Source organism: Colossoma macropomum, unplaced genomic scaffold (genome assembly GCF_904425465.1).
Source record: "Colossoma macropomum unplaced genomic scaffold, Colossoma_macropomum, whole genome shotgun sequence".
In the NCBI taxonomy this organism is placed as follows: domain Eukaryota; kingdom Metazoa; phylum Chordata; class Actinopteri; order Characiformes; family Serrasalmidae; genus Colossoma; species Colossoma macropomum.
Genome location: NW_023494791.1, coordinates 38,317,188 through 38,342,944, shown reverse-complemented (window position 1 = coordinate 38,342,944; position 25,757 = coordinate 38,317,188). Strand labels below are relative to the sequence as shown.

The following is a 25,757-nucleotide window of genomic DNA, read 5'->3' as shown; positions in this document are numbered from 1 at the left end:
TAAGGTTATTCACTTTCCTTTGCCGTAAGATGGACAAATGCAGAACGTGTGGGAAGTGAATGTGCTTACTTTGCTTGTACTGTCAGCTTCTGACTGCTCATTCTTGCAAAATCAGTTCAGTGAATTCCCCTTTAATGAGGGCTGAACTAACTGTCCCACTTTACTGGAGACATCTGTTTCCAGCAGTTTTCTGCATTTCTCATGGATTGAAAAATCTAACCTCATCCAAGTGTAAAAATGTTTTTGCAATATTTGGCACATATTCAGATTCCTGGCTTTTCCACCACGATTTTTTATGGGCATTTTAAAATTTTAAATAAAGGTGGGTGGTAAGCCCGTCACTGAGGACAGCTGACTGTTCAATGCACTACATGCTGTTGTAAGTGTTGCATCTCTGAAATAAAATTCAAATAGGCAGCTCTTCTTCTTTGTTATAACACTTTTAATAGAACAAGTTTCAACAACATATGATTCATATGTATTGCTAAAAATAAATGTAAGTAAATATGACCTAAATTCACAGAACTGTATAGGGTATTAAATTCAACATTCAACAAAAATCATCTGATTAAATGCTTTATTCATCTAAAATATAACACATGCTCTCCAATAATTTTCTTTCTGTGTTACACCTGTAGACACAAAGCAACTTAAAACTGCTAATAGATGTGTTAAAGAGTTACAGGATTCATGGACAGATGAAGTTGGGTTGTCAAATCTAAAATGGGACAAGCACACAAAAAGGTGGTGCAAAAGCCTTCAAGTTCATTGATTCAAGGGCCGCTATGCCACAGGTGCATAGGTCAGCATTCAGCATCGGAGCACAGATCTATAGACGTACTGTAAATGTGGGAAAGGTCACTTTAAGAAGGTATATAGAGCCAAAGCTACCTCCTATACAAACGTCATGAGTATCAATGGCACCAAACTGAACTGCAAAGTGGACACAGGCTGTGTGTTACCATTATAAGTAAAGCTCAGTATGTCAGTTTCAAGAATACCAGGCCCACTGCAATTTGTGAAAACATCCCAGTAATGTCGTTTAAAGACATAGTGGAAGTCTTGGTCTCAGCTTTAAACCCCTCTAAAACTGGAGCTGATTTTGGAGATACTTACAGCAAAGGAACCTAAAGAAAGCTAAACGATAACCTGTTATAAACCATAAACACAACTGGCCCTTATTATATTCAGTTTATTTTGCATGGTGTCCCATTCTTTTATTTTCTTGAGCTATATGGTGAGTAACAACTTCAGTGAAAAGTTCTCAGAAAATGTTTTGTGTAACCCAAAATATCGTAAAACAAGTTCAATCAAAATCTGAAAGATCTTGTCAACATATGAACTGCCTCTTTCAGCCTTTTCTCTCGCCTCGTCTTCATGTTGTTTCTCTATCTTCTTTTTCTGTCTCTCAAACTCTTCCTCTTTTAACTGTGCTCTCAAGTCATCTATCTCTTTCTGTCTCTGTGCTTCGTTCTCTTTCAAGATCCTCTGTTTCTCTGCTTCTATCGCTCTCTCAGCCTCCTGTAGCATCGCTGTGGTGTAGTGTTCTCCACCATTTCCAGTGACCATCTTATCAATCTGGTCCAGAAGCTGAAGGACTTGGTCCGGATCCTGATCTTTGTTATTGAACACGTGGTATCGGCCGCTGCACTTCTTGATGAAATCCAAAAGATTTGAGTTTTTACATACAAACTGATGAATATTCTGCTTCCCAAGTTGATCTCCATGTGTGAACAGCACCATGGTGTACCTGGAGAAATCCTTGCCAAAAATCGCTTGAAATATCTCAACTGTTTTCTTGTCTTCCTCTGTAAATCTACCTAGCTGAATCACAACTAGAAAGACATGTGGACCCGGAGAGGACAGCGGAATGCACAGTTTAACCCGACTGACAACCTCATCTGGAGTTAAGTCAGTGTCAAACAGACCTGGAGAGTCAATAACAGTGACTTTTCTTTCATTCACATTGCCACTGACTTTATCGCACTGTGAGGTTACAGAGGAAGAGGAGATCTCAGATCTGAAGGCATTTTTGCGCAGGATGGTGTTTCCTGTTGCACTCTTGCCCACACCCGTCTTTCCAATCAGCAGGATCCGAAGCTCATCGGTTAATTCTTGTGCTGTTGGATCATTAAATTAGTTGTATAACTTGTGTTTTAGTATTTTTATAGCATTGTTCTGATTTTGGGGTACATACCTGCGTCACTCACAGAGCTGTTCTCTTGGTTGAAAGTCTGGGGAGAAATTTTGAACTTTTTCAGTTGGTTGTTTTCTGAGCAGCACAACACACAACTCATAACACACAAAAGCCTGTTAGAGTAAAGCATGAAATATCAATCATATAGTAACTTGTATGTGTATACATGATGGGGTTGCCAACATTGTTGGTAAACACTCTGATCCTCTCCTGGGGCCGTATTACAGAAACTTAAGATATGTCTTAACTTAAGATCTGACAGGTCAAGATAAGATTTTTCACAAATTCGTATTACAGAAGCAAATTTTATCTTAATTTAAGAATCTTTTCTTATCCCAAGTTATGAAATCTTAACTTACTCGATGGACGTCGACAATCAACTGTCGTGTCTGTTACCTAGCAACCAACCATATGCGCACAGCTGGCACGTAATCATGTAATCAAGTTGGTTAGTCAGACAGCTAACGTTAGCTGTCGTTACTGGTGTAAAGAAAGTCAAATAAAACTAAAGCGCGATAAACTGAAAGTTAAGAATATTGTGCCAGTGCTTCATGCTGTTTATCAGAGCATCGCCGCTCCACAGTTTCAGTTTCATTTCCCAAATGCTTTAGCCGAGCGCGCTAATGTTATTCTTCCTAATAAACAGACACGATCAGCTCTGTCTCCTCATTATTCACCACCATCACTGCAATATTTTATCATCAACAATAACACACAAAGGTAATAAGAGGGGATGGTGGAGATCATGTCTGAGCTTCTGGGGCTTTTAAACGCTGTTAGAAAAAGAACTCCCAAGTCAAAGCACCATTTTCAGTGTAGAAAAATGTAACGTCATTATGCTGCTTATAGTGAACTGCTGCCTATCACTGCATAAAACAACAGAAACAGACAAATAAAACAGCGGTTAAGACAGATCTGGGATTTATCTTAAAGTTAAGAAAACATTTAGGATATTTTGGTAACTTAAGGTGTTTCTGTAAAACCGTTTTCTTATCTGGAAATAAGATAAGATTATAGACTTAAGAACTGTTGTTCTGTAATGGCTTCTGTCCTAACTTCAGTGTTAACTTCAGTCTTAACTTCAGTCTTAACGTAATATGGCCCCTGCACTCCACCTGCAAGCATCCTGCAAGAGAGCATGTGACGCTCACCCTACCTGCATTAGCCAGTCAGCGACCACTCTCCAGATCCAGGTCACCTGAATTCTAACCGGCCGACTGTCACTAACTTCACCCCATAAAACTGGTCCATCCTGTTCATTCATTGTGAAGTATTGCCCCTGTTTGTACAAGTGAATAGAGTGCATTCTTCTCTCTACTGCTACTCGGTGTCCTGCTTGTTTTTTTTGTCTTTGTCCATTTTGTTTACTTATTCTCATGTTTTGCCTCTCGGTTTTGACCTCGGTTTGTTTCCTGACAATCTCTTTAATGTCTCTAATGATTAATGATAGTCTCTATCTGGTTTTGACCCCTGCATGTTTTACTACATGTTTAATTGGTCCTTGTTACATTAACTCCAACTTTTGCTTTGGTCTGTTCTGCCACATTACAATGATAATTAGCATTTACTTTACTTTTTTAACGAAATAAGAAGTTTATGTACTACTAACATGTCTCTTTCTGAATAAAAAATAATAATAATAATGTTAGACAATCTAGACAGTATGTCTTTTGTCTTTTATCTGAGGCTGAATCATGGTTTTAGAAATGACACAATATCTACTATGTCCCAGGTACAGAAATACAAACCAAACCCATAAATAGCTGCATTTCATGACACTTACCTGTAATCCAATCGCTACCATTACAATAACGAGAACCAGCAGTTTAGAAGAAGTCAGCCAGGTCCTGTACGGTGCTGACTGTCCTTTACCAACTTGCTTTTCAGAAGCTGCAGTTGAGTTAAGTAAAAAATGATAAAAATAAATCAAGTTTACAGCGAAGTCTGGACAGTATTAGAGTGCTTCAAGTATTTAGACACATCAAATTGGTTGGATTTTACCTGCCATTGCAGTTGAGAATCTCATTCACTCTCAGTGACAGAGTTTCGTGCTCCTTGAGTTCTCTTTTTGTTTCTTCAAGGAAATGAAACAGAAACTAAGAGAATGAAAGCAGGCACAAGAGCCAGTGGTCGAAGGCGGAGTTTGGCCTGAAGCAATAGAGCGTAAAAGGCAGAAATAAAATGTGAAATTTGTCATTTTTGTTTTCTGATTTCTATATGAAGTAATAGAATAGTGTGATTGTGTAGTATAATTGTGTTTCTAGAACACTGCTTGTTTTTGCTACTCTTAAGTTGTGTTTTTTGTCACACCCTGCACCCCCACCAGAGGAAACAATTACACTCGTGCGCTGCAGAGAGGGAAAGAGTGCTAGTGCAAGAGCTAACGTTTTACCTGTGGCTCATTTCAGAGACTATGTCTGTTGCTCTCCAGTCTTTCTCAGTTATTAACCAGCCCTGTTCCCCCCACCTGAGCGTTCCTGTCTCACGTTGACTGCCTGTGATTGTCTGCCTTTACAGAGTTATTGCACCTGCCTTTTTTTGCTCTAGTTTGAGGTTTTTGCTCTGTGAATCTTTATAAAATTATTGTTTATTTCACCATTGGGGTTGCCTTGTGACTGTGCTCAGTACAGACACCAATAATTTAATTATTTTATGAGTAGTATAAACAGAAGAAAAGTGCAAAATATCTTAAGGGAAAAATTAATAGTCTTGACATTTGTTCATCAGTGTGTACAAATAAACATAAATATGTGTTGCAGTCCAGCACTACTAAATCTGACATTATTGGCAATCTGATCCTCAAGCGTTTGTCTATTTTGACTCTTATTGACCAAAAGGCCAAGTTTAAGCCCAGAATCTGCAATTTCTAAAATCGCATGTTGGCAACAGCAAACTGAATTACCTGAGCTTTTATTACAAGGATTCCCATGTGCACAATTATTATTGAAACCATGGTTATTTTCTTTTTTTATTTATATTATTGATGATATTTATAGTGAGTTGGATGATTCAATCATGAATTAAGCTTTTAATTTGAGGTTTTTAAACTATTTTGCTCAAACCTGTGATCAGATGTGAGTATGATTGCACATATACAACAAATTTATGAACACTAGTAAATTTTTTGTATACTCATTTTATGATGGGATTTGAAACTTTGCAGTCATGTTTAACTTTAGTGAATGTGTTTCACAAACAGTGTTTTACAGATAGATTGTTGTCTTATTTATAGTTAATTGCAAACTTTGCATAATAAAGGAGAAATAAAGCTTAACTGGGAGAACATGATGAAGCGATGAGACTTGAGGTATGTTCATATATATGTATACACCAATCAGGCATAACATTATGACCACCTCCTTGTTTCTACGCTTATTGTCCATTTTATCAGCTCCACTTACTATATAGGTGCACTTTGTAGTTCTACAATTACAGAATGTAGTCCATCTGTTTCTCTGATACTTTGTTAGCCCACTTTTACCCTGTTATTCAGTGGTCAGGATTCCCATGGACCCTCACAGAGCAGGTACTATTTGGGTGGTGGATCATTCTCAGCACAGCAGTAACACTGACGTGGTGGTGGTGTGTTAGTGTGTGTTGTGCTGGTACAAGTGGATCAGACACAGCAGTGCTATTGTAACAATAGCAGAACCCTTTTGGTGCTGTTTTCAGTGGGAAATGGTTTGTTTAATGAGGTCAGAGAGCATTTAAATTGTTTCTGTGATTGATTAACAAATGTTTTTGTACCACTATAGTGGACACCAAGATGATCTTCATGTCTTTTACTGTCACTAAAGTCTTAATACATTGTTTTAAGAGATAGAGGAGAAGCAAAGAAGATTTAGTACAGATAATTGAGGAAGATTCGGACTTAGATTTATCAGATGAGGAAAAAGCTGGGGATGAGTTTAAACCTGGTGGAGAGGCAAGTATGACAGCCTCAGTGGGAAGTTCTCATATAGCCTAAATGTTTTTTTTATAATCAAAAATATCACAAAAAAGAAGGTCAATCAAAGTCTGATTTTTTTAACATTTGAAATGCCCTTTTCAGGCTTTTCTCACTTACTTTGGTTGCTATCAAGGTATTTGAGCATATTTACCCATCTTAAGTCACATACAGCCTCAGTATTGGATTCTTATCAATTCACTTATCGTGCTAAACAGTATGTTGACAATGCCATTAATTTAGCTCTTCATCATATTTTGATGAAGAGCACTTAGGTCTGGCTAACAATTTTGTATGTGTTTTATTCTTAGATTTTAACTGAGCTTTATAATATAATTTTTAATATGGTGAATATTGCCAAACTCTTTCAAAAGTTAATGGATTGAAACATTAAGAAGGAAACAGTCAGTTAAAATAAAAAATTTAACAATACAGTGTTTGTCACTTAGTACAGGGGCCTCAGGGCTGAGTACTGTCTCCATGGCTTTTTACTCTCTATACTAATGATCTGGTGTCTCACAGTCAATCTGTTAAAATTCTGAAAGAAGCAGAAATATAATAGGCCTTACTACAGATAGTAATGAAACCAGTCATCCACAGGAGGTGAACAGATCAGTAACATGGTGTACTAACAAAGACCTTCAGCTTAATACAGCAAAAACAGTGGAGCTCATTGTGGATTATAGTTAGAAATAGAATGTGAAGTGCAGGTTTTGGGACAGTCGATATCTGTTGTAAAATCTTTCAAATTTTGGGGATCTTACATTAGTGATTATTTGAAGGAGAGCATTACTTCACATCATCTCATCAAAAAATCTCTACAAAGGTTCTTTTTGAGACAAAAAATATGAAGTAAGAAGATCTACTGTTAAATTTTATTCAAGATCAACAGTGCTCTTACATCATCTATTACAGTTTGTACAGAAATACAGATCTTCAAACTCATAATAATTTGCAAGGTATCGTGGGTAAAGCTTCAAAGATAACTGGAATACTTCTTCCTTCAATTCACTCCATTTCTACTCAGCAAACTCCAAAGCAAGTAAAGAAAATAATTACACATTCCTCTGATTCAGCATCTTTTCCAGCCAATTTCTTCTGAGAGGCGCTACAGATCTTTAAAAACTATTTCGAGAACAGTTTTTCCTACTATGTTAAGGTTAATAAACAGTTGTTAGCAGTGTACAAGGTTAATAAACTCCTCTGGATAGTATATAAGGTTAAAAAACTTTTGTGAACATCATTGTAGTCTGTCCGTTAGATTTCCAGCCTTTGTAACAATGCACAGTTACAATTACTGTTGGATTTTTCATGATTCTTCTATACTAAATGATGTAAATTTTTTCAAGTATCTCCTACACAATATTTTGTACATTGCATATTGCACATTGTTTGTTTTATATGTGTTACATTGTAATTTTATGTGTATTATACTACACCAGAGTTGAACTGCATCTTGATGCACTAGACAGAATTACCACCATGTTATTGGCAATAAAAAAAATCAATCAAACTTTTCCTTCAGATCTTCTATCTCTTTCTGTCCTGTGTCCTTCCTGATTCATTCTCTTAAAATCGTTTTTAAAAAAACATACGGACAATTTTATATAAAAATTGACCAATGCGGGTAAACACAGAGCTGCTTCTTTCAGCTTCATACCTTGCCTCTCTCTCCTGTTTCTCCCTTTCAATCTTTATTGCCCTTTCCAACTTTTCCCCTTCTAACTCTGCCCTCAGTTTGTCTATCTCTTTCTGTCTCTGTGCTTCGTTCTCTTTCAAGATCCTCTGTTTCTCTGCTTCTATCGCTCTCTCAGCCTCCTGTAGCATCGCTGTGGTGTAGTGTTCTCCACCATTTCCAGTGACCATCTTATCAATCTGGTCCAGAAGCTGAAGGACTTGGTCCGGATCCTGATCTTTGTTATCGAACACGTGGTATCGGCCGCTGCACTTCTTGATGAAATCCAAGAGATTTGAACTGTTACGTATAAACTGATGAATGTTCTGCTTCCCAAGTTGATCTCCATGTGTGAACAGCACCATGGTGTACCTGGAGGACTCCTTGCCAAAAATCTCTTGAAATATCTCAACTGTTTTTCTCTCTTCCTCTGTAAATCTACCTACCTGAATCACAACTAGAAAGACATGTGGACCCGGAGAGGAAAGCGGAATGCACAGTTTAACCCGACTGACAACCTCATCTGGAGTTAAATCAGTGTCAAACAGACCTGGAGAGTCAATAACAGTGACTTTTCTTTCATTCATATTGCTGATGACTTTTTCACACTGTGAGGTTACAGAGGAAGATGAGATCTCAGATCTGAAGGCATTTTTGCGCAGGATGGTGTTTCCTGTTGCACTCTTGCCCACACCCGTCTTTCCAATCATCAGGATCCGAAGCTCATCGGTTAATTCTTGTGCTGTTGGATCATTAAATTAGTTGTATAACTTGCGTTTTTGTGTTTTAATAGCATTGTTCTGATTTTAGAGAACATACCTGTGTCACTCACAGAGCTGTTCTCTTGGTTGAAAATCTGGGGAGAAATTTTGAACTTTTGTCAGTTGGTTGTTTTTCTGAGCAGCACAACACACAACTCATAACACACAAAAGCCTGTTAGAGTAAAACATGAAATATCAATCATATAGTAACTCGTTTGTGTATACATGATGGGGTTGCCAACACAGTCGGTAAACACTCCAGACATTGATTCTCTCCTGGACTCTGGGAGATCGAGAGAGCATGTGACGCTCACCCTACCTGCATCAGCCAATCAGCAACCACTCTCCAGATCCTGGTCGCCTGAATTAGGCTGTTAACTGTCATTAACTTCACCCTGTTCATTCATTGTGATTTACTGGCCCTGTTCAAACAAGTTTTTTGTCTCAATCCTTTTTGGTTTATTCTACTTATTTTCGTGTTTTGCCTCTCGGTTTTGACCTCAGCTTGTTTCTCGACCACCTCTTTAAGGTCTCTCATGATTGTTGGCAGCCTCTCTGTGGTTTTGACTGTTGTCTGTTTTACAATGTCATGTTTAATTGATCCTTGTTACATTAAAGCCTCCAACTTTTGCTTTTACTGTGAGCGTCTGGTCTGTCCTGCCACATTACAGTAGTAATTAGCGTTTACTCTACATTTTTAACTTTAAAAAGAAGTTTATGTACCGCTGAAAGGTCTCTTTCCGAATAAAAAAACAAGCACATAATGTTACAGTTGACCTAGACAGTTTATCTTTTTTCTGTGGGGCTTTATCAGGTTTAAAAATTTGAGAGAATATTTTTTTTAAAAATGACACAATATCTACTGTGTCCCAGGTAGGGAAACACAAACCAAGCACATGAATATCTGCATTTCATGACACTTACCTGTATCCCAATTGCTGCTATTAGAACAAAGACTACCAGCAGTGTAGAAAAGGGTAGCCAGGTCCTGTGCGGTGCTGACTGTCCTGTACCAACCTGATTATTAGAAGCTGCAGAAAAGATAAGAAATATTTTCAGAAAAGTAAATAAATAATTAAAGCAATAAAATTAACTACAAAGATTGGACACTGTTAGAGTGCATTAAGTACTTAGACACATTAAAGCATCTGAAGAGGTTGGGTTTTACCTGCCATTGCAGTTGAGAATCTTGTGTTCTTAAGTTTCGTGTTCCTTGAATCACACATCTGTCTTTCGTTTCTACATGGAAATGAAACAGCAACTAAGAAAAGGAAAGCAGGCGTAAGAGCCAATGGTTGTCCTCAAAGGAGGAGTTTGGCCTGAAGCAATAGAGTGTAAACACACGGCACCCCCACCAGAGGGAGCAATTAAACTGGTTTTGCACCCTTGTGCTGGAGAGATGTAGACAGTACTAGTGCAAGAGCTATCATTGGTCCACTCACCTCATCACCTGGACTCATTCTACCTCTGGTTTCAGAGTGTATAAATTCTGCCTGTTGCTCTCCAGTCTCTGTCAGATCTTAACCAGCCCTACTCCCCTACCTGAGTGTTCCTATCTCACTTTGACCGCCTCGTCTGTCATTGTCTGCCTTTACAGAGTTATTGCACCTGCCTTGCTTTTTCTTCAGTTTGAGTTTTTTGCTCTGAGAATCTTTATTAAATGATTGTCGATTTTACCATTGTTGTTGCCCTGTGATTGTGCTCTGTACAGATGCCTTACATTTAGGACAGTAGTTAATTATTTTATCAGCAATAAAAAAATGAAATGTGCAATATGTCTTAAAAGGAAAAATGAATAGTCTTGACATTTGTAATCATTGTGTACGTAGCCTAAATAAACATAAATATGTGTTGCAGTCCAGCACAAAACCGTTATCCATAAAACAGTCTGTCCAGTCATGGAATAAGCTACACTTTGATCTTTTATGGCTACGAAATCTGACGTTATTGACAATCTGATCCTCAGGCATTTGTCTGTTTTGACTTATTACTGATTGAAGACCAAGTTCAAGCACAAAATCTGCAAATTCTGATACACATTGGGAAATCACATGTTGGCAACAGCATGACATTTACAATGAGTTACAAATACAATGTCTAACCTGTGAACAAAAGTGTGTTTGATCGTACAGATACACCAAATTTATGTATGCAATACAAACTTTAGTGAATGTCTTTCACAAACACTGCTTTATATATATATATATATATATATATATATTATATATATATATATAGTTGTCCTATTTACAGTTAATTGTGAACTATGCACAACAATCGAGAACAGAACACGCTGAAGTGATGAGAGTCAAGGTATATAGATAGATAGATAGATAGATAGATAGATAGTGTGGCTGTGGAGAGACGGAGCCGCTGCGGCCACTCCCCCACACACATTCCAGCTGCTCCTCTCCCTTGATTTCATGCAGCTGTGGCTAATGAGGAGAGGAGCATAGACTGTTTAAAAACGGGCTCTAACCAACCACCTGGTGTCCTGTAGGTTTTTGTTTCACTTAAATATGTGTAATAGAACACATTGGTTCACTCGTGCTGGTGTTTGTGTGTATCTCTTAGCTCTTGTTGGGCTTCCAGGTCAGTGTGCGTCTGCCCCTTATTTTATGAATGCAAAGGAGCCAAAAATGACTATCCCTCATCCAATGAGAACTCATACTTTGGCTAAGGAAGCTAAGATTTGATTTCACTTAATGAATGCTTTTTAACATTTAAAATGCCACTTTCAGGCTTTTCTCTCTCCTCCCACTCACGTTGTTTTTTTTCTGCATTTTCTCCATCACCTTCCTCAGGAGACACACAAGGCCCATAGCACTTACTTTGGTTGCTATGATGGTATTTGTGCATATTTACCTATTGTAAGTCACATACAGCCTCAGTAGAGAATTCTTATCAATTTGCTTATTGAGCCAATCTGTTGACAATGCCATTAATCAAGCTCTTCATCACATTTTGAGACATTTAGATCTGGCTAAAAATTTGTATGTTTTATTCTTAGATTTTAGCTCAGCTTTATAATGGTGAATATCGCCAAGCTTTTTCAAAAGTTAAAGGATTTAAACGTTAACTTAGCTTTATGCTGTTGATTTCTGACCCTTTTAAGTGGAAGGAAACAGTGAGTTAAAATAAAAAATTGAACATCACAGTGTTTGTCACTTAGTACAGGGGGCCTCAGGGCTGAGTACTGTCTCCATGGCTTTTTACTCTCTATACTAATGATCTGGTGTCTCACAGTCAATCTGTTAAAATTCTGAAAGAAGCAGAAATATAATAGGCCTTACTATAGATAGTAATGAAACCAGTCATCCACAGGAGGTGAACAGATCAGTAACATGGTGTACTAACAATGACCTTCAGCTTAATACAGCAAAAACAGTGGAGCTCATTGTGGATTATAGTAAGAAACAGAACGTAAAACCTCCAGTTCAGGTTTTGAGACAGTCGATATCTGTTGTAAAATCTTTAAAATTCTTGGGATCTTACATTAGTGATTATTTGAAGTGGGAGCATTAATTTGCATCATATAATCAAAAAATCTCTACAAAGGTTGTTCTTTTTGAGACAAAAAAATATGAAGTAAGAAGAGATCTGTTCAATTTTATTCATCCAGGATCAACAGTGTTCTTACATCATCTATTACAGTTTGTACAGAAATACAGATCTTCAAACTCATAATAATTTGCAAGGTATTGTGGTATTAATCAACTTTTCGGGAATACTGTATATCATTATAGTCTGTCCATAGGATTTTCAGCCTTTGTAATAATGCACAGATAGAGTTATTCTTTCTCCTCCACAATATATTGTATATTGCAAATTCTGTGTTATATAGTTTATTGTATACACGGATCAGGCATGACATTATGACCACCTCCTTGTTTCTACGCTCATTGTCCATTTTATCAGCTCCACTTACTATATAGGTGGACTTTGTAGTTCTACAATTACAGACTGTAGTCCATCTGTTTCTCTGCATACTTTGTTAGCCCCCTTTAAACCTGTTCTTCAGTGTTCAGGCCCCCCATGGACCCTCACAGAGCAGGTACTATTTGGGTGGTGGATCATTCTCAGCACTGCAGTAACACTGATGTGGTGATGTGTTAGTGTGTGTTGCGCTGGTCTGAGTGGATCAGACACAGCAGTGTCACTCAGTGTCACTGCTGGACTAAGAATAGTCCACCAACCAAAAATATCCAGCCAACAGTGTCCTGTGGGCAGCGTCCTGTGACCACTGATGAAGGACTAGAGGATGACCTCTCTGACTTTACATCTACAAGGTGGATTGATGAGGTAGGAGTGTCTAATAGAGTGGACAGTGAGTGGACACAGTGTTTAAAAACTCCAGCAGCACTGCTGTGTCTGATCTACTCACACCAGCACAACACACACTAACACACCACCACCAAGTCAGTGTTACTGCAGTGCTGAGAATGATCCACCACCCAAATAGTACCTGCTCTGTGAGGGTCCATGGGGGGCCTGAACACTGAAGAACAGGTTTAAAGGGGGCTAACAAAGTATGCAGAGAAACAGATGGACTACAGTCTGTAATTGTAGAACTACAAAGTGCTCCTATATAGTAAGTGGAGCTGATAAAATGGACAATGAGTGTAGAAACAAGGATATAATGTTATGCCTGATCGGTGTATGTGTTACAGTGTTTTGTGTATTGTGTTACAACAGGGTTGAATTACATCTTGATAGACTGGATAGAATTACCACCGACCACAGTAAAAAAATCAATCAATCAAACTTTGCCTTCAGATTCTCTTAAAAAAAAACACAACCTTACTGATAATTTTCCATAAAAATCCACCAATGCGGGCAAGCCATGGGTTGTTTCTTTCAGCTTTATCCCTTGCCTCTCTCTCTTGTTGCTCCTGTAGAATCTTTATTGCATTTTCCAACATTTCCCCTTCTAACTGTGTCTTCAGGTCGTCTATCTCTTTCTGTCTCTGTGCTTCGTTCTCTTTCAAGATCCTCTGTTTCTCTGCTTCTATCGCTCTCTCAGCCTCCTGTAGCATCGCTGTGGTGTAGTGTTCTCCACCATTTCCAGTGACCATCTTATCAATCTGGTCCAGAAGCTGAAGGACTTGGTCCGGATCCTGATCTTTGTTATCGAACACGTGGTATCGGCCGCTGCACTTCTTGATGAAATCCAAAAGATTTGAGTTTTTACGTACAAACTGATGAATGTTCTGCTTCCCAAGTTGATCTCCATGTGTGAACAGCACCATGGTGTACCTGGAGGACTCCTTGCCAAAAATCTCTTGAAATATCTCAACTGTTTTTCTCTCTTCCTCTGTAAATCTACCTAACTGAATCACAACTAGAAAGACATGTGGACCTGGAGAGGACAGCGGAATGCACAGTTTAACCCGACTGACAACCTCATCTGGAGTTAAGTCAGTGTCAAACAGACCTGGAGAGTCAATAACAGTGACTTTTCTTTCATTCACATTGCCGCTGACTTTGTCACACTGTGAGGTTACAGAGGAAGAAGAGATCTGAGATTTGAAGGCATTTTTGCGCAGGATGGTGTTTCCTGTTGCACTCTTGCCCACACCCGTCTTTCCAATCAGCAGGATCCGAAGCTCTTCGGTTAATTCTTGTGCTGTTGGATCATTAAATTAGTTGTATAACTTGTGTTTTTGTATTTTCATAGCATTGTTCTGATTTTAGAGTACATACCTGCGTCACTCACAGAGCTGTTCTCTTGGTTGAAAATCTGGGGAGAAATTTTGAACTTTGTCAGTTGGTTGTTTTCTGAGCAGCACAACACACAACTCATGACACACAAAAGCCTGTTAGAGTAATATAATCATGTCTTGAGTCTGTATACATGATGGGGCTGCCAACATGGCTTGATGGATGTCTAGATTGTTGAAACGCATTAGCATTTTATATATTCAAGGTAAAACCTTTGTCTGGGGAATAGAAGAATGTAGATACTAAGAAAGGTTACAATTGTATTAAAATTCATAGTAATAAGCAATTTTTTCTAACCTAAGTTTATATTCAACTGACAGGTCTTTATACACAGTTTATATTCAACTAACAGGTATTTTTCTGAGAAAACAAGAACATAGTGTTACTGTTAACCTTCACAGTATATCTTCTATCTGTGTGGCTGAGTCATGGGTTTAGAATGACACAATATCTACTTTGTCCCAGGTACAGAAATACAAACCAAGACACAAACAGCTGCATGCATTTCATGACAATTGCCTGTAACACAATCGCTGCCATTAGAACAAAGCATGCCAGCACAGAAAAAGCTAGTCAGGGGCCTTATTACAGAAACACTATCACTCTGAAATCGTATCTCTTTAGTAACCATGACAACTTAGTTAGGACTGAATTATGTCAGTAGCTATTACAGAATAACACATCTTAATTTTATAATCTTATGCTAACTCCAGATAAGAAAACAGTATTACAGGAACATCCTAACTAGACAAAATCAGCAATGTTGGTGAATAATGAGGATGCAGAGCTAAAAGTGTGGTTGTTTTTTAGGTTGAATGAAGTTGGGGAGCTGGCTAAAGCAAATGGAAACTGAAACTGTGGAGCAGCGGCGCTCTGATGAACAGGCACTCTCATAATATTCATATTTTCAGTTTATCACAGTTCAGTTTTGTTTTGACCTTTTTTACACCAGTAACAGTAGCTGTCTGGTGAACTAGGACTGTATCTGAAACTGAAGGCAGCTGTCTCAATGCCTTGCTGCTCGTGCCGTCTCATAATTCAGTGCAATTAGAATGCAGCGTTCCCAGCTGTGTTAGTGCTGGTGTTTACGGTGTGGTGTTTACATTTTAACATGATTTTGATTACATGTTTACATTTCAGCTGTGCGCATTGCATCGGTGGCTTGGTAACAGGCATGCCAGTTGATTGTCGACTTTGATCGAGCAGTTTAAGAATTCCTAACGAGAGAAGATGCTGTAAGATTTGCTCCTGTTATATGAATTTATAAAAAATCTTATCTTGACCTGTCAGATCATAAGACAAAATGATAGGAAGTCCTGTACCAACCTGCTTTTCAGAAGCTGCAGAAGAGTTATAATTGCTTTCTGAAAATAAATAAGAAATTAACAAATAAGTAGATTCATTAATTTCATATCAGTGTCTGGACTCTATTAGAGTGCTTTAAGTATTTAGACACATAAAATCATCTGAAGAGGTTGGATTTTACCTGCCATTGCAGTTGAGAATCTCATTCACCCTCAGCGATGAAGTTCTGTGATCCTTGAAAGACACATTTCTCTTTCGTTTCTTCACAGATTAGTGTTCACACAAATGCATAAACCAGCCGTCCCGTTACTCCATTCCAAAAAAGCTGGCCAACTGTTAACCAAGAAAAGGAAAGCAGGCTCGAGAGCCAATGATTGTCCTTGAAGGCGGGGTTTGGCAGGAAGCAATAGAACATAAAAATGAAAACCAAAAAGGATAAAATGTAAAAGTTGTCATTTTTATTGTTCCATTTCTATTTTAAATAATAAAATGATGTGACAGTGTAGTACAATTATGTTTCTAGGACACTACATGTCAGCTTCTTGCTTCTTCTTTTTTTTCCGGGTGGTAGCTGACACACTCCACACCCCACCAGAGGGAGCGATTACACCAGAACTGTAATTGTGCACCCTTATTTTAATGTCCACTATAGTGGATATTCACATAGAACCATTTTTCAGTGGAAAATGGTTTATTTCATGAGTTCAGAGAGCAGCTGAATAATTTCTGGGATTGAATAACAGCTATTTTGTGAATATCCACTATAGTGGACACTAAAATAATTTTCACTATCACGAAAGTCATAACGTATTGTTTTAGGAGACAAAACAAAAGCAGAGAATATTTAGTACAAAATAATTGAGGAAGATTCAGATTTAGATTTTTCAGATCAGGAAAAGGCTGAGGATGAGTTTAAGCCTGTTGAAGAAGAGTCAGAGAGATCTGTTGAAGAGGCAAGTATGACAACCTCAGTGGGAAGTTCTCAAATAGCCTAAATGGTTTTTATAACCAAAAATATTATAAATAAGATCAATCAAAATCTGATTTTTTTTCCTAAAATGTCACTTTCAGGCTTTTCTCTTACACCCCACTCATGCTATTTCTTTTCTCTTTCTCAAAGTTTTTGCCATAAGACCCACAAGTAAGACCCATAGCACTTATTTTGGATGCTATGAATGTATTTGTGCATATTATCCTTACAGTCAGTTGACAATGCCATTAATCAAGCTTTTGATCACATTTTGAGACATTTAGATCTGGCTAACAATTTTGTATGTGTTTTATTCTTACATTGTAGCTCAGCTTAATAATATAATGTTTAATATGGTGAACATTGCCAAGCTCTTTCAAAAGTTAAAGGATTTAAACATTAACTTAGCTTTATGGTGGTTTTTGGCCTTTTTGAGTTGAAGGAAACAATAAAAACATCATAGTGTTTATCACAGGAGTATGTATGTACAGGAGGCTTCAGGGCTGTGTACTGTCTCCATGGCCTTTTACTCTCTATAATAATGATCTGGTATCTCACAGTCAATCTGTTAAACATTTTCCAACATTTCCTTCTCTAACTGTGCTCTCAGATTGTCTATCTCTTTCTGTCTCTGTGCTTCTTTCTCTTTCAAGATCCTCTGTTTCTCTGCTTCTATCGCTCTCTCAGCCTCCTGTAGCATTACTGTGGTGTAGTGTTCTCCACCATTTCCAGTGACCATCTTATCAATCTGGTCCAGAAGCTGAAGGACTTGGTCCGGATCCTGATCTTTGTTATCGAACACGTGGTATCGGCCGCTGCACTTCTTGATGAAATCCAAAAGATTTGAGTTGTTACGTACAAACTGATGAATATTCTGCTTCCCAAGTTGATCTCCATGTGTGAACAGCACCATGGTGTACCTGGAGGACTCCTTGCCAAAAATCTCTTGAAATATCTCAACTGTTTTTCTCTCTTCCTCTGTAAATCTACCTAACTGAATCACAACTAGAAAGACATGTGGACCCGGAGAGGACAGTGGAATGCACAGTTTAACCCGACTGACAACCTCATCTGGAGTTAAGTCAGTGTCAAACAGACCTGGAGAGTCAATAACAGTGACATTTCTTTCATTCACATTGCCACTGACTTTTTCACACTGTGAGGTTACAGAGGAAGATGAGATCTCAGATCTGGAGGCATTTTTGCGCAGGATGGTGTTTCCTGTTGCACTCTTGCCCACACCCGTCTTTCCAATCAGCAGGATCCGAAGCTCTTCAGTTAATTCTTGTGCTGTTGGATCATTAAATTAGTTGTATAACTTGTGATTTTTGTATTTTTATAGCATTGTTCTGATTTTAGAGTACATACCTGTGTCACTCACAGAGCTGTTCTCTTGGTTGAAAATCTGGGGAGAAATTTTGAACTTTGTCAGTTGGTTGTTTTCTGAGCAGCACAACACACAACTCATAACACACAAAAGCCTGTTAGGGTAAAACATGAAATATCAATTGTATAGTAACTTGTATGTGTATACATGATGGGGTTGCCAACATAATTGCCAACATGACTTGATGGAGGTCTAGATTTGTGAAATGCCTTAATATTTTATATATTTAAGGAAGAACCATTTTCTGGGCAGTCCAAGAGTGTACACACTAGTACAGGTTTAAATTGCATTATGATTCACAGTAATTAGCAATTGGTCTACTTTTAATTAAGCTAAAACCGTTTATATACAACTAGCAGGTCTCTATCTAAATAATAAAACAAGAAACTAATGTTACACTTAACCTAGACAGTATATGTTTTATCTGTAAGGCTGGGTTTAAGAATTAGAGAGAACATTTTTTAAAATATCTACAATGTCAATATACAGAAATACAAACCAAACACATGAACAGCTACATTTCATGCCACTTGCCTGTAACCCAATCGCTGCTATTAGAACAAAGCATGCCAGCAGTTTAGAAGAAGTCAGCCAGGTCCTGTACGGTGCTGACTGTCCTGTACCAACTTCCTTTTCAGAAGCTGAGGGGGAGTTGTAAGTGTTTTCTAAAAAATAAAGTATATAAATAAAGTTTACAGCAAAGTCTGGACACTATTAGAGTACTTTAAGTATTTAGACACATTGAATCATCTGAAGAGGTTGGATTTTACCTGCCATTGCAGTTGAGAATCTCATTCACTGTCAGTGATGGAGTTTCATGTTCCTTCAACAGTTTCATGTTTTCTTCATGGAAACGAAACAGAAACTAAGAAAAGAAAAACAGGCTCAAGAGTCGATGGTTGTCCTCAAAGGAGGAGTTTGACCTTGAAGCAATAGAGTGAAAATAGTAGAGATGACGGCGCTGCGCAGACCGATCGCCGCCTGGCTCGGTGCGGTGCATGCCGGTTAGTTTTTTTGTCACGATGACATTATAATAATCTCGGGAGTGCGAGGCGGGCGCAGCTTCAGAGCCAATCGCTGCAGTTGCTTCCCACGAGCTGCGCGAGCTGAGAGATGGCTCGATGACGACAGAGCTTAAACCTCATTGGCTAGAAGCTCCGCTGACACCTGTGACGTTTGTTTCGTTTCATTCTAAAATGAATTCTTTTTTTTTAAATTTAAATCTCCACTGTGGCTCTTAAAGACTCTGTATTTATACTGATACTATCAGGTTCTCTAGTAGCACGACAGTTTATTTTAGTGCATTATTCTACATATTTAATGTCATAATTATCTTTTCATGTCGTGAAAATACGGAGCCCCGCTGGTGACATCCTGTATAAATAAAAATAATGCGTGGCCACGACTTAGTAAGGCGTGGGAATGAGATGATTAAGCTCTGGCCACGACTTAGTCAAGCGTGGGAACGAGATCCTAATGCGTGGCCATGACTTAGTAAGCCGTGATCTCGTTCCCACACTTTACTAAGTCGTGGCCACGACTTAATCATCTCATTGTCACGCCTTACTAAGTCGTGGCCACGCATTGGGATCTCGTTCCCACACATTAATAAGGTGTGGCCACACATTACTTTTATTTATACAGGATGTCACCAGCAGGGCTCCGTATGAAAAGGCTCAAGCACTGGACATTTCTTTAATCTAACATATCTATCTTTTTATCTTGATATTTTTCTAGAGATTTTAATAGTCTGTCTTCTTATTTTATTTTTATGAAGCACTCTGAAAATGCTTTTATGATTTGTAACTTAATTTTTTTTTAAAAGCACTACATTACTATTGCACCTTGATCTATTTTTCTTTCTACACTGTCAATGTTTTAAAATATGATAAACAAATAAAGCTGTGTGAATGAGCATGGTGTTATGTTTCTTTACATGAACCAACGCCAGGTAACCAAATAGGCAAGCTGTTCTGGAATATAAGAACAAAATAATGCGGTGTTCAGAAGATGATTGTCTTAAGAAATTCATCTTCAATTAACCACAGCCAATATTCATCTTCAATGCTTGAATAATTGCTTTGTCTGTGGCCGAAGAAGCACAGATTTCTACACAATCATACAATATAGAAATCAACCCCATTATTCATTAGTGACTCATATTGGGCTAATCCTTCATTGGTGTGCCTACTGAAGTACTGTTACACGATACATCCATAAAATAACATCCAGCGTCGCATGTTATATGATTAGTTATAATAGGTTAGTTTTATCCCCCCAATAATTTATTCACACTAATGTCATCACTGATGACTAAAGACCACTCACTAAATCTAAAAAGCAATCGCTGCTCAATGTTTTGAGTGGCAGTTTGGCACATTGTAACAAATAAAGAATAACAATCTACACATTTGGAAGAGGTGTGAACTATTTCTATATTATACTTTGTGGTATATAAGGCTTTATATTACATGTGCCAAAACATCACATGGACAACATCCTTATCAATTTGAAGGACAGCCAAGGAAATATCACCTTATATGTACCAAAAACTGTTGCAGAAAAGAGTGAACAATGGCGAGTGAACAATAAAAGCATGATGCAACTGCAATGGTTTTGGGAATATTTTATTCATTTTGATGTACTTTTTCAGATAAAAAGTATTTGCATTTATACTACACAATTGGCATCCAAGCTTTTGAATGCTGTTTAATTGTAGTATTTTTATAAAGTGGCCCTGTTGACTGCCTCTACAGCCTCTACTAGCCTTTACCCCTTCCGTTGTGGTCAAATCCCCAGAAACCTTCACCCAGTCCTCCACCCCTGCAACTAGGCCCCTTCCATTTCTCACACCCATAGTGGTGGTCAAATCCCTAGCAACCTTCACCCTGTCCTTCACTGGGGGACACCTTCCAGCCACCACCTCCCCCGCCAGACTAGGCTCAGAGCAGCTGTTATCCCCAACCAACCTGTTGGCAAGCCAAGAGTCACAACAGTATCTGATTATAATCACTATATATTAAAACAGGACAAAGTTTCCATGAGGGGTTCCAGGGGGCTGTCGCAGTATGGCTTCTGAATACGAATGTGGTGTCAATCTACTGCACAGATTTGTTTGGAAATCCAGCTGCTTGAAAACCTAACACAGAATTATGCAGGATGTGTCCTACTGGCCAGGAAATGGGGTGTGCCATGTGTGTTTTCCCAGAATACAAAACTCATGAAAATGTTTGACAAGAATGGATTTTGTGACATTGAATCAGTCTGAAATACCCTTATATGACTCCTGGTTTGCTGGGTCCATAGACAGATAAGGACCCTCTTTGTCAGTGGCAATTTTGCCTGCCGTGGATTCATATAAACAGGGCTGAGGGTCTTTATCAGATCCTAAATAGTAAGCGAGACAAAAGATGATCATAATCACATTAAAACCCACTTTTGCATGGTTATGTGGCTTCCATACTTGTTCTTTGGAGAGTGTGACATCTGAGAGTGACACCTCTAAATTCTAAAAGGCTATAGAGAGGAATGACATCCTCTATAAATGGTGTATTTTTTGGAACAAGCCTAAAGAAGAGGAAAAGTGATTAAGACCTTAGACAAAATATTTAACTAGACCGTTGGACACAATATAATTGGAGTCTATTTCCCATATGTGCAACCTTAATAACTAAGGTCTGAGTGCACTTGATAATTTCCATTTAAATATTTCTAGAAATTTTACACTGTTTATCATATTCACTCATTCTACCTTGAACAAACTGAACATATTTAGAATGATTTATTCACACGTTTTCATGTGAATTGATTCAACAGACAGTCTTGAAAAACAGACTACTTAGTTTAGGTCTATAAACTTAAATTGTTATTGACAAATGTTAAGACTATTAATTAACATGGATAACGCATGTAATCGCCTACAGACGAATAAATAAACGTTTCACTTTCGTTGCTCATCATACTCAATTTCATGCAATAGCAGATGGATTTCTACTGCATCCACTTCATCAGCTAAGAAGAACGCAAACGCCGCGAGATCCGCCACAGTTCATGTGAGTTTCATGGTGGCGAGTGTCCGACTTGACAGCTCTTTTCTACCCTCCTCCTCCAACTGGAACCGGCTGCTCTCGCTGACCACCGAGGCGAGGCACAGTTCATCTTGAACAAGCCTAATGGGTTGATATGGAGCATTTGAGCAAAATCATAGTTTATAAATGCTTAAACAATTTTAATGTAAAAGAATGCAACCATTTCCTGAACACAGAACAGCATGAAACATTTTAACACTGCTGTTATAATTTTAAGAGTTTTTAAACTTGAGTTATAGGAGTTTAAAATGGCACCTCATGTATGTCCATGACATCATGAGCGCGAACAGCCAATGAGCTGCTCAGCTCGCCAACCAATCAGCACTCAGTAGCAGCAATGCCCGCATTCTACTGCCCAAAACCCGTTTGCTGTAGAAAAAAGGAAATATATAAGTTTTCATTGCTTTTTTAGTGTGGTACACCCTTGTACTTTTTAATTAAAAAACGTTCTGGGCAAGTGATTAGAAACTATTTTAACTTTTCGTTTACGTTCCTCCATTTGGAGCTCTGGCCCGGCCATTTGGAGGGTTTCCAGCATGCAGTAATACCCAACTCTCTGCTGTACTACCAGAGACTGATTAACGTAACATTTAGCCAATCACATCAAACCTCATCCGTTGTGAGCCAGTTATATCAAACCTGGGGGAGGGGCTCTGGTTCTGCACTGCAAAGTAATTGGTAGCTGAGCTGAAGACAGGATTTTGGCTAAAAGTTCACTAAAATAAACATTAGACCTTATTCAGAATCTAGAATGCTAAAACAGTGGTAAACAGAGTGAATATATATATATATATATATATATATATATATATATATATATATATACACACATACAATATGAATTTCTGGTAAATTATGGTCTGTATAGCTGGATATTTGTTTTGTTTTTGTTACCTTCGTGTGAAAAGGACATCATAACAGTTTTATATAGTGATCAAGAAGAAAGCACGAGAGAGAGAGAGAGAGAGAGAGAGAGAGATAGAGATAGAGATAGAGAGAAAGAGAGAGAGAGAGAGAGAGAGAGAGAGAGAGAGAGAGAGTTGTATAAGCTTTTGGTTAAAATTAATACTGAATTTAATTGAACTTAACTGAATGAAATGAAGTTCTGTCACATAGATTATTAAACATGCCTGCAGAGCAAAATCACACTCTTTCTGATTGCACCAACTAAGACTGAACTGATCTATAATCTGTGTGTTTAAATAATATATTGTAAACCTCGCAGCTTATCTAAGAAAGAGGAGAGAGCATTGCTTGACTTCAGTACCTTTGCTTGACCAGAGCCTGTTGTAAGTGGATGGATACAGTGTTTGTTATACTGGCTCTGTGCTTAATACAATCTATGAAGAGACAGATCTACTGTGTGCCTGTTTGATCAAATAAGCATTTTTTGATATACTTAACACGGCTGATGTGCTTGAGATTTCCTGGATGTTGCAACTCTAAAAGTGCATTCTAAACATTTTTGAGCCATTAAAAAAATTCTTTATGGGGACCATAACCTCAGACCCCTTTAGTACAGGCTTAGCCCCCCTATCCATGAACCTCTAGTGACAGGCCACACTTCTAAAGTCATCACGTGGAATTAACAATTTTATTCCACACCTCCTTAAGAAAAAGAAACCCTCTGTGAAAGACTGTGCTGTCAAAAAATGCAAAAAATCAAGAATAACTTTCTCAACAAAAATAACAAAGAACTTTGGAGTTTCATCATCTGTGGTACATAATATCATTAAAAGATTCAGAGAATTGAGAGAAATCCGTACGCAAAGGACAAGTCCAAAAACCAATGTTGGGTGGCTGTGATCTTCAGGCCCTCAGACAGTGCTGCATTGAAAACAGACACATTTTGTAGTGGAAATCACTGCATGGGCTCAGGAACCCATCTGAAAACCACTGCCTGTGAACACAGTTCATCACTGCATCCACAAATGTTTTTACAAATGTCTTAACAAAAGTTCTGTGATTAATTATATATAAACAGGATACAGAAAAGCTGGAGGCTGTCAGAGAAGGCCTTGTTTATTTGAGCAGGACAATGACAAACCACAATCTGCATGTATTATAACAGCATGGCTCGTCAGTAAAAGAAACCGGATGCTAAACTGGCCAAAACTGTCACCCACTGACAACACTTGCCGCAATATGAAATGAAAAATATGACACCGGAGATGCCAAACTGCTGAGCAGCTGAAATTCCCTATTAACCAAGAATAGGAAAACATTTTGCTTATAAAACTACATTCCCAAAGGGATATAAATTGTGTCTTTAAAAGAAGAGGTGATGTAACACAGTGGTAAACATACTCCTATCCAAACTTTTTTGAAACATGTTGCTGGCATCAAATTCAAAATAGGCATATATTTAAAAAAAAAATAACAATACATTTTCTTAGTTTCAAAATCTGATATGTTGTTTTTGTACTATTTTCAAATAAATATAGGGTTTAAATGATTTGCACATCATTACCTTCTGTTTGTATTTACATTTTGCACAGCGTCCCAGCTTTTTTGGAGGGGATGTATATAAAATCATCATTTAAAGGTCGCTTTGTATTGGGAGGTAGCTGTCTCAAACGCTTACCCCTAAATTTCAACTTGTGAAAAAATACTTACATATTTTGCATTTTTTTGTTCAATCTTGTTTTTAAAAAGATCCGTTTGATTTTGTAAAAAGTGAAGTTGAAAGATTTAAGCTTAAATTTAAAACAAAAAAAAAAACATTATTCAGAAAATTCTGTCTCACGTTTTTAGATCGATACTGAAACAAAAGGAGTTTTAATCCATAGATAGAGACTAATTTTAGCTACACCCCTGCATTTTAGAGCAGGAAGTGAGATTGCATCCCTCATGGCGACATGGTGAGCAGTTCAATCCCACTGTTTTTGAAGTAAATGTGTCCCAAGATCTGAAAATCAGTGTGGAACATTACGATTTGTCACTACCGAAACACATATTTTCTGCAGTTTTTTTTTAACTTTTTTGTGTCGTAATATAAATATGTTGATTTTGTGTGTGTACAGCTGTTCAAGGCTGTGTTTGCTAGTCATGAAATGCTAGTGTTTTTGAGTTCTGCTCAAAATTAGCCAAAATTGTCACTACTGAAACAGTCACTGCTGAAACATTTGATAAAGTATTGGTATTGTTATGATTGTAAGTGAAAAAATATGACAATATATATATATATATATATATATATTTTGGTGTGAATAATCGATTTCCGCCAATTTTAATTTTTCACTTCTTAAAATCTCAGGTTTATAAAATCCTACAGCTTTTTATTGAGTAATTACATGGACTATAATGGAACTTGGCTGGGTTAATGTCTCTCTCTCTCCAATTCCACGGCAACCACAGAACCATTCTCTTATCCATTATGACATGATTCCATTCTATTATGGCATCATTCCCAAATTTGCATATTAGCACAGCAGAACTGAATCCAACAACAACTTCTCTCATTCAGTGTCTTATTTGACTGACTTTCACCTGTGAAATTTGATTCTACGTGTTGAAGCACTTTGTAAGGACCATGTCTGTGTATTTTCTGCGTTCCAGGAAAACAATGAGTGAGTTTTGACTGAGGAGTTTTTTCTCACACAATAATTACTCAGAAATTCTCAGTAATGAACTTTTTGCAATAATTAAAAAAAATAATTACTACAGAAGAGAAAGCCCAGCAAAGATTATGTAACTTAGTTGGACA

The 25,757-nt window shown here is 37.8% G+C and overlaps 1 protein-coding gene across 1 annotated transcript; it reads right to left on the bottom strand.

The window, feature by feature from the left end:
• Nucleotides 1-503: 503 nt before the first annotated feature.
• LOC118811090 lies at nt 504-19,031 on the bottom strand. The gene is made up of 11 exons (XM_036575298.1): nt 18,734-19,031; nt 18,498-18,628; nt 17,945-17,981; nt 13,358-14,206; nt 9,749-9,841; nt 9,505-9,611; nt 8,638-8,674; nt 7,730-8,560; nt 3,981-4,087; nt 2,198-2,234; nt 504-2,120 (listed from the first exon to the last, which is right to left on the bottom strand). Exons 1-11 carry the CDS (start codon nt 18,756-18,758, stop codon nt 1,231-1,233), a joined length of 3,144 nt encoding a protein of 1,047 aa, XP_036431191.1. The 5' UTR covers nt 18,759-19,031; the 3' UTR covers nt 504-1,230.
• Between the last annotated feature and the right edge of the window lie 6,726 nt (nt 19,032-25,757).

Excerpts from the sequence above, each read along its gene's own strand:
- LOC118811090 (XM_036575298.1), bottom strand. The coding sequence starts at position 18,758 with ATGAGATTCTCAACTGCAATGGCAG. Across the intron at positions 9,842-13,357 it reads TGTGTTTTTTTTTAAGAGAA|TTGCTGTTTCATTTCCATGT; the intron begins TCTGAAGGCAAA and ends TCCTTTTCTTAG. Across the intron at positions 2,121-2,197 it reads CAGCTCTGTGAGTGACGCAG|CACAAGAATTAACCGATGAG; the intron begins GTATGTACCCCA and ends ATGATCCAACAG.